This window comes from Nannospalax galili, unplaced genomic scaffold (assembly GCF_000622305.1).
Source record: "Nannospalax galili isolate Female #2095 unplaced genomic scaffold, S.galili_v1.0 scaffold1354, whole genome shotgun sequence".
NCBI lineage: Eukaryota > Metazoa > Chordata > Mammalia > Rodentia > Spalacidae > Nannospalax > Nannospalax galili.
In genome coordinates this window covers 913,005-929,671 of record NW_008335784.1, presented here as the reverse complement: position 1 = coordinate 929,671, position 16,667 = coordinate 913,005, and the positions used below count along the sequence as shown (strand labels likewise).

The 16,667-nt window shown below is 40.7% G+C and overlaps 1 protein-coding gene across 4 annotated transcripts in view; it reads right to left on the bottom strand.

The window, feature by feature from the left end:
• Positions 1-16,667, bottom strand: part of Dclk1 (doublecortin like kinase 1) — a 344,211-nt gene that overhangs the window by 159,094 nt on the left and 168,450 nt on the right. For all 4 annotated transcript variants that reach the window (XM_029562253.1, XM_008830501.3, XM_008830498.2 and 1 more), the window contains exon 4: positions 8,923-9,022. In XM_029562253.1, the coding sequence (XP_029418113.1) occupies positions 8,923-9,022 (100 nt within the window). The remainder of the gene's footprint in view (positions 1-8,922; positions 9,023-16,667) is intronic.

The window sequence follows — 16,667 nt, the reverse complement described above, 5'->3', positions numbered from 1 at the left end:
GGAACTCACTATGTAGACCAGGCTAGCCTGGAACTCACAGAGATCTGCCTGCCTCTGCCTCCCGAGTGCTGGGATTAAAGGTGTGTGCCACGACGCCTGGCAGGAGGGCTTTTTAAATCACCTTTGTGTGGTGTTGGGTTTGAAATCCAGGGCTTTATATGTGCTGGAAAAGTGCACTACCACTGAGCTACATCCCAAGCCCTGTGAGAAAGATTTCTTTACAGAACTGTGATGTGAACTTCATCATTTCAAAGCAGGGAAGATGTTCCCCGTCTCCAAATTGGAGTTTCACTGGGAAACTGAAAGTGCTGGATGAGAATCCTCTGTGAATAGTGGGAAATTATAGAAACGGACTGGTGTTTGTGTATTTTGCTTTCACCTCAGAGCATTTGTTGGCAAAGGAAGCTTGGGTGACCTGGGTGGCCTATTGGTTGGCACACAGGGTGTGTGAGTGATTTGATGGAGTTGGCGTGGAGCTAATTTAAATTTTTCCCAAGGGGATCATCTGAGGTCAATGGGGAAAGCTTTAGAAAACAGGGACCAAGCAAACATGGCCAAAGCTGGAAGACACTAAGTTGCACACTTAGTAGGAAAGGCTGGAATTTTCCAGTGAGAGTTCCCCTCAAATCCCTGAAGTCACCCAGGAGAGAAGCTGGCTTTCAATAACCAGTGTGTTCCCAGGGAGGTTTAAGCTATCTTAGAACAGTCAATGAGAGTGTTCGTCTCCCCTTCGCTTCCTGTTCCACTCCTCATTCCATATAGCCCTGGAGGGATGAGAACCAGTAAGGATCAGGGGAGAAGAAAGGAAGGAGAGCATCCTTTCTATCATTGTCCCACAGAGAAGGCACTTGCTGTGTTGGGCCCTATACAGGTGTTAGTAAGAACTCCAGTTCTGAAGTCTGTCACATGGAACTAGACAGTTTCAGTTCTGAACTTAGATGGTACTCTGAGCTAGAAGAGTCCAGACTCTTTTTATTATCTTAGGAGGGAGCAGATAAATCTAAAAGGTCAGTGGAAGGCAAATTTTTAAAAATATTTTATTATTTTTATTTTATATGTATGAGTGTTTTACCTGCATGTATGTAAGTGAACCCATGTCATGCAGTGCCTATAGAGTCCAGAAGAGGGCATCAGATGGGAACAGTTGTTAGCCATTATGTGGGTGCTGGCTGGGAACCAAACCTGGGTCTTCTGCAAGAGCAAACAGTGCTCTTAACCACTGAGCCATCTCTCTAGCCCTAATGAAAGGCAATTTTTAAAAAGCTGATAGAACCCCATAATCTTTTATGCTTAATGTACCAGTAACCCAAAATTATTAAAAAAAAAAAAACTGAGTCAGATTGAGGAAGAGAAAGTTTCTAGGATGGTAATTTATTAATTGTTTTTAGCAGGTTGACAGAGAAAAACAGCACTGGTGACTTGATGAGCTGGAGAGATAGAGGCAGGCTACTGAAGGACAAGAGGAACCTGAGCGGGATGTACGCTGAGGGAAGGAGAAAGAAGAGAAAGGAAATTCACAGGCCCAATAGGAAAGGGATGCTGTGAAGGTGAGGTCACATAGCAACAGACAACAAGATCAAGAGCAATCATGGCTTTCATTCCTTTGAAAGAGAAGACCAGCCAGAAAGAAGCATGAAGATTCAGAGACATTTCACTGAAGGAAAGAAAAATAAGATTGTAGAGTGAATGACTAATCATCACGGTGGGCTAGAAGGGAAGCTCTTCCCAGAACAAGGGCAGAGTGGCCGTTATTACTTGGAAGGGTAGTTGGGGTCAGCGAGTAGATGCTAGAGAAAGACTGGTCAATAATGTGCACTAGGGGCTGTGGAATTCGTGTTGTTATGAAGTAGGTGTCATTCGCAGATGTTGTCACTGAGGATGGGGGAAGCCACTGATGATGTTGTGGTGAGAATTTCTGCACAGTAGGGAGCTGGGCAGATGATTTCTGAAACTTGGTGTTCAAACATTCATGTTCAGTGCTATATTTTGTAGGGTTTTCCCATGTGAACTAAACAAATACCCCTAACCCTCTACCTCAAACATCCGGCTGAATTCTACCAACCAATACAACCAAGAATAAGCATGCTAGATTTTACATTCTTCTGTAATAAGACAATGCCTTGTTTTCCTATTCATTCCTAGAACTAACTTGTATTAAAACAGTAAAATATTCCAGACCCACAAAGTCTCATACATCTGAAAGAAATCTGCCCACAGATTCAATGCAAACTGGCCTCACAGCTGAATTAAATCCATAAAGAATTATTTGCCATGAGCCATTAGGCATTTACCATAATATTTTCCCAAAGATATAAAGCCCATGAAAAGCATCTGCAATACTTAATATTCTGGGTTAGAGCTCAGTTCCTGAGATCCTCTGCTATCTTTCAACATGAACAACATTAGAGGTTAATATGAGGAATCACATTTGATATGTTGCTATACAGTTACTTGTCTCTGGCATGCTGCCAGGTACATAATAAGTTTATAAGTCAAATAGCTGACTGAATAAATGAATGAATGAAAGAAATAATGAATTTTGGTAGCAGTAGCTTCAAAGCCACTTTATAGAGAGGACTGATCTTTATCCAGACTTTGTATCTTTCAGTATTTTCAATGACTGTGTAGTTTCCAAGCATCCCCAACTTCAGAGCAGAACAATGGGGCCACCAGAGACCTCGTTAATCTAAAACAGCATGGACACACACACACACACACACACACACACACACACACAATTCCTCGAAGGATGGAGTCCTGAATGTGTCATTTTTCATAGTCTGATTGGTCCTTCTAAATGGGCTTTGGTTTCATCTTCTAGATATTTCCTCCAGAGACTACTGGATATCTTCAGAGGTCTCTCTCACTTCCAGCACAGGAGCGGGTGAGAAGAAAGCAATAGAAATTATCTACTGGCTCTAAAGAACACCAAAAGCCAATCTTGGTGACATCTGCTTCCAATTAAGTTCTGCAAATGAATGTATGTGTTTTAGTTCAGCTGCAGTCCTCTAGGAGGTGTATTTCAGCTGAGGTGTCATTCACTAAGTAATAAGGAACACGGTTTTGAGAGTGCTTTGACATTTACTATCTCATTTTAGGTTCATTACAACCCAGGAGGAGCTGGAGGCAAAGATAATAGGAAGCAGGAGGTATACAGACCACACAGCAAGAAGGACCTAGAGCTTGGATGAGACCTCTGACTTCTAAGGCCGTTTCAGTGCTGTTTCTATCATTGTTAGTTTTAGCCCTATTATCATTCACAGGAAAAACAACTGAGAGTCCCATGGTGAATGGTGCCTGGTGTAGTTTCTGTCTGTCTTATCTCATTCAGGACATGAATCCATAAAAGTAGTCAGGATGGAATATATCTAGAAACATATTCCAAGCACATCATGGGTACCCCAATACCATGGGAGTCTTTAGGAGAAACTGAAGAGATATCCTTTCTAGGAAGAACCTCATACTCAGTAGAAGACTACATTCCAAATAGGTCTGTCTAGGGGGCAGCTGTCCTATATTCTACAGAGATAGGAGACTATGCATGCATGCACGTATACACATACTTCTATATATATACACATGTGTACACACATACTGTCACATGCATCTACACCTATTTATTCACAGGCAGGCACGTACACACATATATCACAGTTCTTAGAGCAATTTCAAATATTTATAACTTCAGAAGTATAAACTCTATGTTTGACTTGGTGATACATACCTGTAATCATAGTAATTTGGAAGCTGAGGCAGAAGGAACTTAAACTTAAGTTGAAGCCTTCCTGAGCTGTATAATGAGTTCAAGGACAGTGTGGCCTACAGAGTGGAACACTGCCCCCACCCAAAAAGTATAACACTACACAGTTACCAAGAAATCATTTGAAAGCTTAACTATGTCTGTTTTGTACTTCTTTAGTTTTGTGGGGAAAAAATACAAAAGTTTTGGTTCAGTCCCCATTTACTTCTTCAGTCAGAGGAATTGAAATGTTTTACAGTATATGATAGACCTACAATATATACAGGAAATGAACCAAATCACACATCTAACACTAAACCTGCAGTTAACGAAAAATAATTTTCACATACGCAATTGTGAAAACAGAATTGTTTCTGACCAAGGAGAGCAATCCGCTTGAGGCACTGGCTTTTCCTTTTTCTTTCTGCTTAAAATCCAAGAGCACAGTTTTCTGTTTCTACCAATTCAATTTTACCTTCTTGGGTTTGGTGGAATCCTTACAGATCATTTCTCCGAGAGGATTTCAACCAAGCACCTTAGCATGGTCAGATCATCATTTCTAATGCTGCTAAACTACACAGAATCAAAATCAGAACCTTGTGGGGTGACTACCAGTAGACAAATGCAGTCTCTATCTGCAGGGAACTAGGGGACAAATTCAATAGAGAGCACTGGATATCAACTACACAACGTCTCTTTTGGACAGAGCAGTTCAATTAGTAAACCTATTAAGCTGTTGTGCCTGTCAAACCACTTTCTCAGCTTAGACAAAAGGTTTCAAGAGTGTATTGACCAGTGTGTTGCTGAAATTCTCTGACAGCGTTTGTCTATCCCATCAGATGAGGAGGGTAGCCCACAGATACCTCTGTGTGTCTGAACTCTTCCACTTGATAGTGTTATATAAAGTTAAAAAAAAAAACAACAAAAAACTGCTTTACTTGTAATCCAAGATTAATTGAAATCTGGACGGCTTGCACGAATTTCTGTTGTATATTGAACTTCTTCCCCAGAAACATGTTCAAATTTCAGCTTCTGATATCTGTGAATGTGAAATCATTTTGAGATAGGGTCTTTGAAGATATTCTCAAGTTAAGAGGAGGTAACAAAAGATGAGGGTAGACCTTCATCTAACCACTGGTGACCTTTTAGGAAGAGAGAAATTTGGATATACATACTGACCCATAGAAAAGGAGAAGGCAGAGACTAGAGGGATGCTACCATAAACCAAGGAATGTAGGACTGTCTCCAACAACCAGAAATTGGAGGAGGCAAAGAATGATTCTGCCTTATCCTTAGGAAAAAACATTTCTTTATCCATTACTTAATTTTGGATTTTGGCCTCAAGAGCTGTAAGACATTAAGTCTCCGGGTTGTGTTTTTTTGTTGTTTTTATTTTTTTATTACTTCCTAGTATTTTAATTTTTTTATTTATAGTTAGTACATAATAATTATATATAGTTCTGGGGTGTAATGGAATGTGATGTTTCTAAACAATGTGGAATGATCAAGTCAAGGTAATTAGTATTCTATCACCTCAAACAATTTTTTTATTTTTATACAAAAAAGAAGACACGGAGTTTGGAGGGAGACATGGGGGTGGGGAAGGATCTAGGATGAGTTAAGAGGTAGATGGGGTAAACACTGAAATAGAGTGTTTGCATGTTCAAAATTCTTCAAGAATAAATAAAATATTTTTCACTTTTTTGTGATAATATTCAAGATTTTTTCTACCAGTTTCTATTGCTTTAAGCCACCTAGTCTGTGGTAGTTTGTTATAGGAGTCCTAAGAAAGTAATGAAATACAGAGGCAAAAGGATATCTGCTTCAAATGATGTCTTCTGTTACCAGAATCAAGAGTGTGTGCGAACTGGCTAACAAAGGCAAGATCTCAGAATGTTTAGGCTCTGGAGCTGGCAGCTGGCCCAACAGCCACAAGCCACACGTGACCACAAGGGGAGTTTGAAGAAACCACACAGAGTGGGGACATTGGCTTTCAGGGTGAGGGACTAGACAAAGGTGACATTTAGGTCAGGCTTGCCACCACGGAGGTAATGTGCGCCAGGCAGACACACCTCAAGGAAACTGTCAGTTGGGAAATGGTGACAATTCCCATGGTCGCCAGTTTGTCATCATCATCTAAGCTGAGCTTCCTGTCTCCAGTGCCTCATCTTCCTTGACTATGTTCCGTCATTCTAAACCCAACAGCAGGTGGCACAAGGGAGGGATGTGCCAGCCTCTGCTGGTCTCTATATATAGCACTCTGGCTAGTGTTTGGAAGGTGCTAAGACTCCCTTGATGAATGACTCTCTGGCAAAAATGGTTACATTTGGACTAGAACCTGGAAGGTGTTGATACAGCATGTAGAAAGAGGAAAAAAGGTGACCTCTGGCTTTTTCTAATACTGATCTAGCCCCCAATAGCTCAGGAAAATATGCGTCTGTAAGGGCAGAACCCCTCACTGGAAGGACCTTAAGCCTTCCCAGCAGTAATTAGGAGGTGTGTTCTTGCTAATCTCATACAACACTAGTAGTGAGGGTTAATTTTGAAAGATAAACTAAAAGTGCTGCAAATGGCCTTACCAAACAAACAAACAAAAACACCACCTCTTACACCATTAAACCAAACACCACTCTATTCCAGGCAAGAATACCAATTCTGATGTCTTGACCCATCACCACACTTACACTGACACACCCTTAAGGAAGCGACTGTGAAACTGGCCAAATGAAGCATCAGTGTGCAAATATCACTTAGCAGGCACGGATAAGCTAGGCTAAATCATGCTTACAGCATTTATAAAAAGATTCAAATTTTAATACATTAGCACCAGAACATGCTGTACAAGCAACAGGAAAATTGCAGTTGTCAATGTGCAAATTTAGTCTCGGGGTAAGTTCATCCGAGGAAGTAAAATCTCAATTTAGATTTTTTTCCCATATCTGACTCTCCTTCCCCCAATGCCCACATATTTCTTCTAGAATGGGAGAGGACAAGTTACTCAGTAAATGTATTTCACACCCAAGTATTGGGTATGAAAAGGAGGGGATGGGTTCACCAAAATGGTTTGAAGTTGTCTTTCAAGGGGCTTAATTGCAAAAGAGGCTTAAAGTGTCCTGGTGTGTGTGTGTGTGTGTGTGTGTGTGTGTGTGTGTGTGTGTGTATGCCTGCACATGTGCACACATCTTGTTTTTAGCAATGTTGGGGACAGAGCTACGGCTTCATGTACATTAGGCAAATGCTCCATCACTGTGCTACATCATCTTTTCATAATGCAGGAAATCAGCAAGATATTTTCTGGTATTTTTCTGGTGTGCTTCTCAGAAAGTCTACCTGCCTATAGGGGCGGATAAAAAAGGAACAGGCTGCAGCTCCCAGGTTGGGAGCATACATTAGCATACCATTAGCATATCATTAGAGAGGGAAAGGCCAGCTGTATGGGTTCCTAAGATGGGCCAGGTGGGAGAAATGGCCCCAAATCCACCTGGCTAAACAGGAGAGCTGAGAGCTTGGAAACCAGCAGCAAACTCTGATGATTTGAAAGTAAGCTGTATTCCAGTACAGGTTTGACAAGCGTTTCCTATATCAAAGCAGCAAATGGACTTTCATTTCAGAAAACATCTGGTCTCTCAGACCATTCTATCAGAAGCAGCTATTTTCTTTAAATTGAAAGTCAAGGCAGTTTCTTTTTCTCAAAACCGTGCTGTCAGCTCTGCTGCCTGACTGGAAACATTTGCTTGCTCTACACAATGGCAAAGCTGCCTTATCCTTAAACAGAAGTGGGATGGGAAGACCCTCCAGAAGGGCATCTCGTGAGTGATACATTTACATAAATTTTTGCCCCAAAGGACATGTCTATCAGTTATAAAGATGGAATGTATTTAGAGAAAACTTTAGAGGAAAAGAGATGCCAAACTGCTCCTCCAGTAAGGATCCTTGACACATGACACATCTATATCATCTATGTATATTTCCATTGGCCATTTGAAAATTTCATGATAAAGGGGAAATTTTCTTGACCTACATACTCCTAAGTCATCAATTACTAGATGTTTGAGTGCATACAAATGATTGTAAGTATGTATAGATGTGTGCTGCTTAATGATGGGGTTGTGCTAAGCAAAATGCCTGCTTTGGTGATGGGCTGAGTTGTGAGCATCATACTTACATAAAGCAGAATGGCTGGGTAGTTCCTAAGCAATACAAACTCATGAGACGCCCATTATCCATGAACTGTCACCAAAGTGTAGTTATGTGGCCCATGACTATACCGCATGTAACAGATACTCTGTGCGAATATGCACCTGCACATTAGGGTGAGGTCATTACATCACGTTACTGAACCTTATTGTTTGCATCTCAGGACTGCCCATTCACTTCACCAAAAGCTCACTAATTGCCCCCCCCCCCGTGTACTGTAGCAAAAAATCATTTATTATTTCAAAATGCTTTTCCAACTAGACAGAATTTATATCATTAACTATGTAATAGTTCCTTAATTAGAAGTAAAATGATCATGGCAGGATGTTGTTGATATAATAATCTTACCTGTGATACTGTAAGAGTTTGAGATGGCTCCCGGTACCAAAGACAGGATCATTCTTACAGTTATAACCTTTCGTACTGACTTCCCCATTCATCATTTGTCTCCTCTTTATCAATTACAGAGAATCATATTTAGTTCATTAACAGAAGGAAGCTACCTTCCCTTTCTCTGATATTTCACAGATGCTAATGATGTATAAATCCTGATGCTCAGGGAAAAAGAATACCAACCCATTTTCTCATGAATTATAAGCAGGCTACATGAAAACAGAATCTAGAAACATACTCAGTAATCCCATGATTATAAATCCATCCACTATAAATTTTGAGGAAAAACATATAATTAAAAAAATGTAGAAAGCCACACTATGGTTTTATGTAAAGCGTCAATTTAGTTATTCAATGGTTATAAATTAGCCATTAGGAACTTATTCTTCGAAATGGATTAACCTTTTCAATTATCATTTCATCTGTTTTCTATATAAAAAATTCAAAGAAATTCAAGGTATAGGAAAGACATGCTGGTGGGGGAATCTGAAACTGATTTGGTGGCTTTGGAGTTGACATAATCTTGGCCTGGTGCAGCTCGTTTTGGAAAGCTGCCTCATATTTCCCCTGGTTTTGAACTTTTTTTTCCTTACCACTTTCATCTAGCAAGAAATCATCCTGGTAACGGAACTTCTCCGGTCCACATGCAATAAAAATGTCATCGTCACCAAAAAAGTCCTGAAGGCACATCACCTACAAGAGAAAAGCACGGTACTCAGCGAGGGGTCCTCAGAACAGCAATTACAACTCGCCTCCCCCCAAGCAGACCTCTGCATAAAGCCACTTTCCTTTAATGGAATCAACAGGGCAGCTTCTCTAGAGGATTTCAAAGGAACGGCTCAAGCATCTGTTATTAGTAAGAAGCATGTTCCGTTTCAGTTCTGCAGAAAGGCGGAGAAGGCGACTAGACCCGGTAACTGTCACATTTATTACTTGATACATCAATGGGCTATGAGGTAAGAGCTCTTTGTTTCCATAACACAGTGGATGCAGGACTGTGTGAGCAGGGAGCCCCCTCATGCTTCTGAATGTAAGTTCTGATAGCAACAAAAATCAGCACATGATTTTAGCAGCAAATATGCCTTTTTGCTGATTGATGCCATCGTGTGCTCAGGACCATCATTGAGAAAAAATACTGTGTTGTGTTGAGAACATGATAGTCTCCTTTAGACCCATCCTACCACTAGCTGAAAGAAAACTAGAGCTCTTGTAAGAGGAAGAATCTGAAAAAGTTATTGGTGAGGTTTAGATACAAAGACTAAAGTAGATCTATGCCCTTCTCCCATGCTGCACTTAACGGTGAAACTCTCAGCCCACACCCAACACCATTACCCATTATTTTTCAGTACTGGAGATCAAGGCCAGGGCTTTGCTTATGCTGAGTGAGTACTTGGCCACTAAGCTATGCTGCTGCTCTTGGCTTCTGTTTTCTTGCCTATTTATTTTGAGATAGGTCTCACTACATAGCCTGGCCTCAAACTCTCTATCCTCCTGTCTCAGACTCCCTAGTATTGAGGTTATAGACCTGGGACATCATGACCCTTAACTTCTTGTTGTCTTATAAAAAGCATGTTTTTTTGACAGGTTCTCCCTAGTCCCAACCCGCCTGAAAGTCACAATGTGGACGAGAGCGGAAAAAAGCAATTTTTAAACTGGACATGGTTGTACATGCCTATAATCTCAGCATGTGGGAGGGGGCTAAGAAAGGACAATTACCAGGTTGACTTTGAGGCCAGCCCAAATACCATAGTAATACTCTGTATCAAAAGTATAAAAAAGGTTTTGATGCAATCTTTTCTCGACCTAGCCTTCAATAAGAACTTTAAGGCAGATGTCACCTTGCAGTGAAATGCAGTCAGAATGAATCATTTCAAGCATACTGCTCCTGGTCTTTGAAGAGGCTTTTGCAGTGTATTATTCATAATATATACGATGCAAGCACTGGGATACTGCTTCTTATCTATTTTCCCAATTTCCTTTCACCACTTGGCAAATCATAAGGTGCCCAATTGGAGCCACCCATTCAGAGCTCTACAAAATAGCCTTTGAATTGCATTTTCCTCTGGGTGCTCCAGCCCTGGAGACAAAGCCATGTGGAGGGTGAGGCACTGACACCCCATGTTTACTGTCAGTATTTCCCTCCTCTGAAGCTCAGCTGTGGCCATGTGATTCTGTGTCTTTGCTGTCCTTGGTAATGCTGCCGTATCCATGAGCTGTGGGATTCAGAGCAGAAAGTTGGGAGAATACAACATGCTTTTCAGTCCCAGGTGCAGTGGTGTGGGGGTACTGGGGTCTCTCCAAATGTCTCCTCTCCAAATGCCTTGACCGCAATTTTTTAACGGAATTTTTCAAAAGTTCGGTAATCAACATTAAACATGAATAAGATGCATCCATGGCTGTCAGTGATCATTCTGCCTTTGAAAGCTTGAAGACATGGGCAATCTAAGGAGAGGAGGGACCCGAGGGGTCTCAGCACAAGCATGATATCAGACTAGCTGCACTTGCACTTACTTTTTAAAATCCTTTGAATTCAGAATCTGAACTCCACACAGCTCCTCCTCTCTCGCTCCAGTTCTGACCTCAGCCATCTTCACCTTCATGCTGTCTCAGCTTTCTCTGAGTATTGGTGTCATCTATCCAGAGGCCATTTTCATTTTAGATGCATAGATCTTTACTGAATGCCTGCCAGAGGTCAGCTAGCACATAGCACTGACATACAGAAATGAGTAAGAAACGAGCTCTCCCTCAGGCAAAAATATGAACACTGACACCAAATGTGCAGTGCTTCCTAAAGGGTAGATGATGAATAGATTTTTGTGTAGTCAGAAGTCCTATGGCCAAATATCACATTGGGTTTATCCAATGTAAACAGGTTTCTGAACTTCAAAAATCCTTCATGTGTTAATAGTATACCAGAACTCCAAGGAAGAGAGAGGAAAAATCATGCTTTCCGGAACTCAATGGTTCCAGAACTGTTTCTCCCATGGCATCATGCAGACAGTGCTCATACAGTGCCTCCTTTGGTTAGATGTTGAGAACCAAGAGTGCAAGGACTCAGAAGCCAGGCACGGTGGCACACACCTATAATTCCAGCACCTGGGAAGCGAAGGCAGGAGGACTGTGAGTTTGAGACCACCCTGGGCTACACAGTAGATGCAGTCTCCCAAAACACAAACCTACCAACCACAAACAGAACCCAGAGACCACATGGGGAAGAACAGTTACCTGCTTACACAGCCATGTTTCTCTAAGAAGATTTGCTTGCTAATTTATTGACTGAAACTTTTATGATGGACCAACTCTGTGCCAAGTTCTAGGTCAAATACTATGATAAGAAAATTCTAATAAGGGCAGAGGCGATATAACTTAGTCCATAAAGTGCTTGCCACAAAAGCATGAGGTCCCAATTCAATCCCTAGAATCAATGTTAAAAAAAAAAAAAAAGCTGGGTAGAATAGAACGTGCTTATAAGCCCAATTCTAGGAAGGCAGAAACAGGGGAACCCTTGAGGCTTACTGCGCAGCCTGCCTAATCAGTGAGTCTTCGGTCAGTAAATCACCATGTCTGAGAAAACAAAGAGAAATGACACCCAAAATTGCCATTTGGTCTCTGCACACATGTGCATTCACACTGGCAGACACACACATATGCACATGTATACATACACAAAATTTCTGACAGACAAAAAAATATCATTTCCTAAAGGAAAGAGTCCTTTCTGTGTATTCCCATCATTTACGTTGCAGAATATCAAATGTCTAACTAAACTATTCTCATCTATGTGTACATGTTTTGTCCTAAGTGAATAAATATGCATCATCAGAACTGCAGTATGGCAGAAGCTGGTCACCAGCCCCACACTTCTACCATTCAAGCTGATGACCCTTCTACAAACTTGAGACCCAATGAACACAGAGCCAGCTATCCATCTTGGACAGTTTAGGCATAATTCTGTTAACAAGTGGGAAATGAAACACGATGAACTTTTGATGTCCTTTCCAAAACCAGGACTCCAAGAATACGAAAGGAAAAGTATCTGTCATCACTCAGCACAAAGACACAGGGAGAAGTCATTTTGATGCTGAGTAGCGTGTACCCATTTACTGCTCCTGCTTCTGCGAATGGAATCAATGTTGAACTATCTGACACTCTGGTGTCTTGTGCTCAGCATCATTTTGCTTCTTTCCTGTTTACAGTTTCTCGCTGGAAAATGTAAGGTCAGTAGATGAAATTCAAAAAGAAAACTGCTCTTCCTGGAACATCATAGAAAAAGAGTGAGGGCAAAGGAGATTTGGACACGAAGTTACAAGAAGTGGGTTTCGGGTAATTGGTGCACTTAGGCTGTCTGCGCTCTCTCACCGTATCATTGATTGACAGGTCACTGTAGTGTAGTCCATCTAACAGAAAGCATAACAGAGGGAAGTTTATATCCCCTTTCTTTTGTACTGTTTAGGCATTTTCCTTGAAGTGTTTCTGCACATTCTGATTTCAAGGGATTACAAAAAGTAGAGGAATGTGAAGTACATTTTGCATAATAATCTGATCTCGTTATAAGTATAAAGTATTAATTCTTTTAAAAGTTAATGTACCCAAACCTCAGCTTGGTTACCAGGCTTAAAATATAAGTTCTATTTATGGGTGAAAAGCATGCCTCATCTACCATGAAATCTCTGCTCAATTGGTATCACCAAGACAGGGCAGATGCAAAGTGAGACACTGAGTTTGAGTGTCTGTGGAAAGCTCAGCCTGTGGAGAGCATCCGTCCTCCAAGCTTACTTCTTCACTATCATCTTTTCACACCTCATTTCCAACTCTCTCCAAGAACTGCTATTGCCAGCGTCTGTCTGTCTGTCTTCTTTGCTAGTGTTAACTATGGCTGTGGGTTGATCCCTAGTAACAGCTTCAAAACCCAGGCTGGCCCCAGCCTTCCTCCCCATAGTTACCATCCCATGTCGGTCCAAAGTTCATCCTCTTTTAGGGTCCTTGATATTTTCCTCCTGTGGAAGTTTGCATCCCCACCTTCTTTGTCTGTAATCCATCCTATTTAATTTTGTCAGTCAGCTTTCAAATTCTTTCCATATCTCAGAAACCACCAATGGCTTATAACCATCAATTTAAAAGTTCAGCTTTTTGAGGTTGGTATAGAAGATGTCTCTAAATCTACCTCCAACCCAACCTGCCAGAACTTCTAGTGTTTAAGTTATCACATAGCATCTGATGAGTAGTAGACATTGGTCTGATGGATGGATGGATGGATGGACAGATGGATAGACTATGCTTTAAAATGAATGTGTTCTAATTGATCTCATTTTCTAATAAAGGGATTATTCTTTCCTATTTATGTGCATTTTTCTATAAAATTCCCCCTATTTTGAATCCACTCTTACCTATTCCTGGCCTGTTTAAGACCCACCTATGGATCAAGGTTCAGGTGAAGGTTCAAAGTCCCACTTTGTCCATGCACTCCAATCCAAAGAGGCCCATCCTTGTGCTGAGTTGTGTAGTCAGCGTTCAATGCATGTTAATTGAGCACTTATTTGATAGACTTGAGACTATAACTGCTGTTACCTTTTCTCTCTTCTTTATAAGTCTGTATGTCTACAGACTTATGCTTATAATCCCTAACACACTGTTTGCTGTGAATCAGTCATTTGCAAAGAGTGTTCTGCATGATTTTCCAGTGCTTTTGTCAAAGATCTGAGAAGAGGTGGTCTGTGCCATCAGTCAGCTATGCAGAAATAAGTCCTGTTTGTAAAGATTCCAAACTGAGTCGGGTCACAGCAGTGTCTCTTGGTTGATGCTGCTCTTTGGCCCTGCAGTTGTGTCTGCTCTTGTGTTTCCCAAGAGCATAGCACTGCTGACTGCCCAGGTTCTAACCAAACCCAGCTCTTCCACTCAGCTGTGACCCTTTTTGTGCTTTAGTTTATCACATCAATCGTTTTAGAGGATTAGATGACCTAAGGCCATTTGTTCTGAACAGGTACAGAACAAATTCTCAATACATTTTAAATATTTTTATGAGCCAAAAATTTATCACTGGACTAAGTATGAATCAAATATATACCTACTTCAAATGAATAATTTCTGAAACAGAAACAAACATGATTCCATACTTGTAGACACTGTGCCCTCAGGCTTATTTTCTAAGTAAATCTGAGCATGTAGCAAATGGATATCCCTTATTGCTTTGGGAATAGGGGTTCTATCAGGATTATTATTTTGATGAAAAGTGTGCTTTGGATTAGAATCAAGGAATTGGTGCAAAGCTGGTAGAAGTCACAACACAAAGATGGGATGTGGTCTACACCTCTGATTTCCATTAGGCTTCCTCTGCCTAATTCGGCAAAAAGTCATTTGCAAGTCTGATCATCTGATATCACAAGTATAGTGCGATGAATCATTGTCTCAACTCAGAAGCTCTGGGGGTCCACTGGAAAAACTTTTAGATTTGTGGGAACCAGAGATTGTATTCTTTTCAGAAACGATTCCCTGTTTAAATGCCTTACATTAGAGAGGAAATTGTATGTGTATTACACACAATTCAGAAAGGAAGTGATTCATTTATGACACAGACTGCTCAAGTTCTATCAATTGATGTTTCCTTCTTACCTAGTGCTTTAATTATTAGATGAAACTAACTCAAAATTCCAATCATTGAATGAGAGTTTATCTCTGATGGTGCTTAGGATAGGGCCAAAGTTACAGTTATCTTAGAAAACACAGGTGACTAGAATTGTTAGATATGCTAGAAAAAAAAAAAAGCCCTTGAGCATGGATCATGATATCTGGGTTCTAAGCCCGCATTTTCCGTAATTGTTATAAGAACCTGGAACACTTAATTAAATTTTCTTGCTTACCAGTTTCTGTATTGGTTCTAATATGTTGTATCATATAAGATGAAATAGAAAAGATGAAAAATATTGCTGTGATGTGTAAACAGGAATAGTTCCATATGAATTACTGCATCTACACTGCTTCTGTGGATCTGACTCCTGTATGCTAGGCAAGCGTTCTACCACTGGCTCCAGCTCCATTACTGCATTCGGTCCTTAAGATACACTGTGGTATTTAGTTCTCTCCACAGTGAAGGAGACAGGCTCTGACAACTGTTAGATGATTGCTACGGATCCCCCAAAGGGTCACAGGGTAAAGGCTTGTTTCCCAGCATGGTGTTATTGGGAGTTAATGAGACTGCTAATAGGTGTACCTATCTAGGAGGTTCTTAGGTCAGGAGGGCACCATGTACCCCTAGTTCCTTCCTTGTCCTGTCTTTGGTATCCTGGTCAAGAGGTGAACAACATCACTTTTCCTCGTTCTGCCAGGACAAGCAGCTGTGTCAAAGGTCCACAAGCAACAGGGAGAGCCATCCATGGACCAAATCCTCCAAAATCCTGAACCAAAATCAACATTTTCTCTTTTGAAGTCGATAATGCCAAGCATACAGTAATGGGAAAATGATGTTACGTTGTGGTGTTAGTATCCTCAGTTTGCAGATAAGAGACTCGGCCTAAGATGAAAAAGAATAACAGTAGGAATTTGGATCCAATTCAACTAGAATTCAAATGCAGGCTCTTAACTATCAAGTCACAGGAAAACAAATCTATTTAAATGCACAGGAACATGTACCCCGATTCTTGTGTATTAGAAATTTCACTTGATAAACCATCACTATGAGCAATTATTTCATATATTATGCATTAATAATATATAATAAGAGAGTGTCTAATGAAACACTTTTTTTTTTTTTACTTAAAAAGAAATTTGAATTATTTCTCTGGTTTAAGGGAAGCATTTACTTTTCCTATACGAAATCTAAATTTGTATCTTCTCCACCAACTAATAATTATGGAACGCTCCTCCCAGGAGACAGCAGTATACAGAGGGAACAAAACTGTGCAGATAAACACAGACATCCTCAACTGTGTGCTTCCGGCCAGAGCTGCTCTGCAAGGGCAGAAATTCAAACAAAGGCAATAAAAGCATCTGCTATTTACAAATTTCCAAATCAGGACCATGGAATGAATCTATTCCCTCAACTGGAAAGAGATCTCCATGGTGACGCTGACTTCAGGAAGCTGAACCGGTTTCTTAGCACAGCGCTTAGCAAGGATATTTTCTTTACAAGAGCGCCCTCTACAATCCAAACAGGAGATTGCTTTTGGACAATATTTGAAGCAGACAAGTGTTTTTACTCAGTATCTCATTGTTAAATATATATATGTATATATATGCCAAGGGCTGGAGAGATGGCTCAGAGGTTAAGAGCACTGATTGCTCTTGCAGAGGACCTGGGTTTGATTCCCAACACTCACATGCGGCTATGAACTGTCCTTAACTC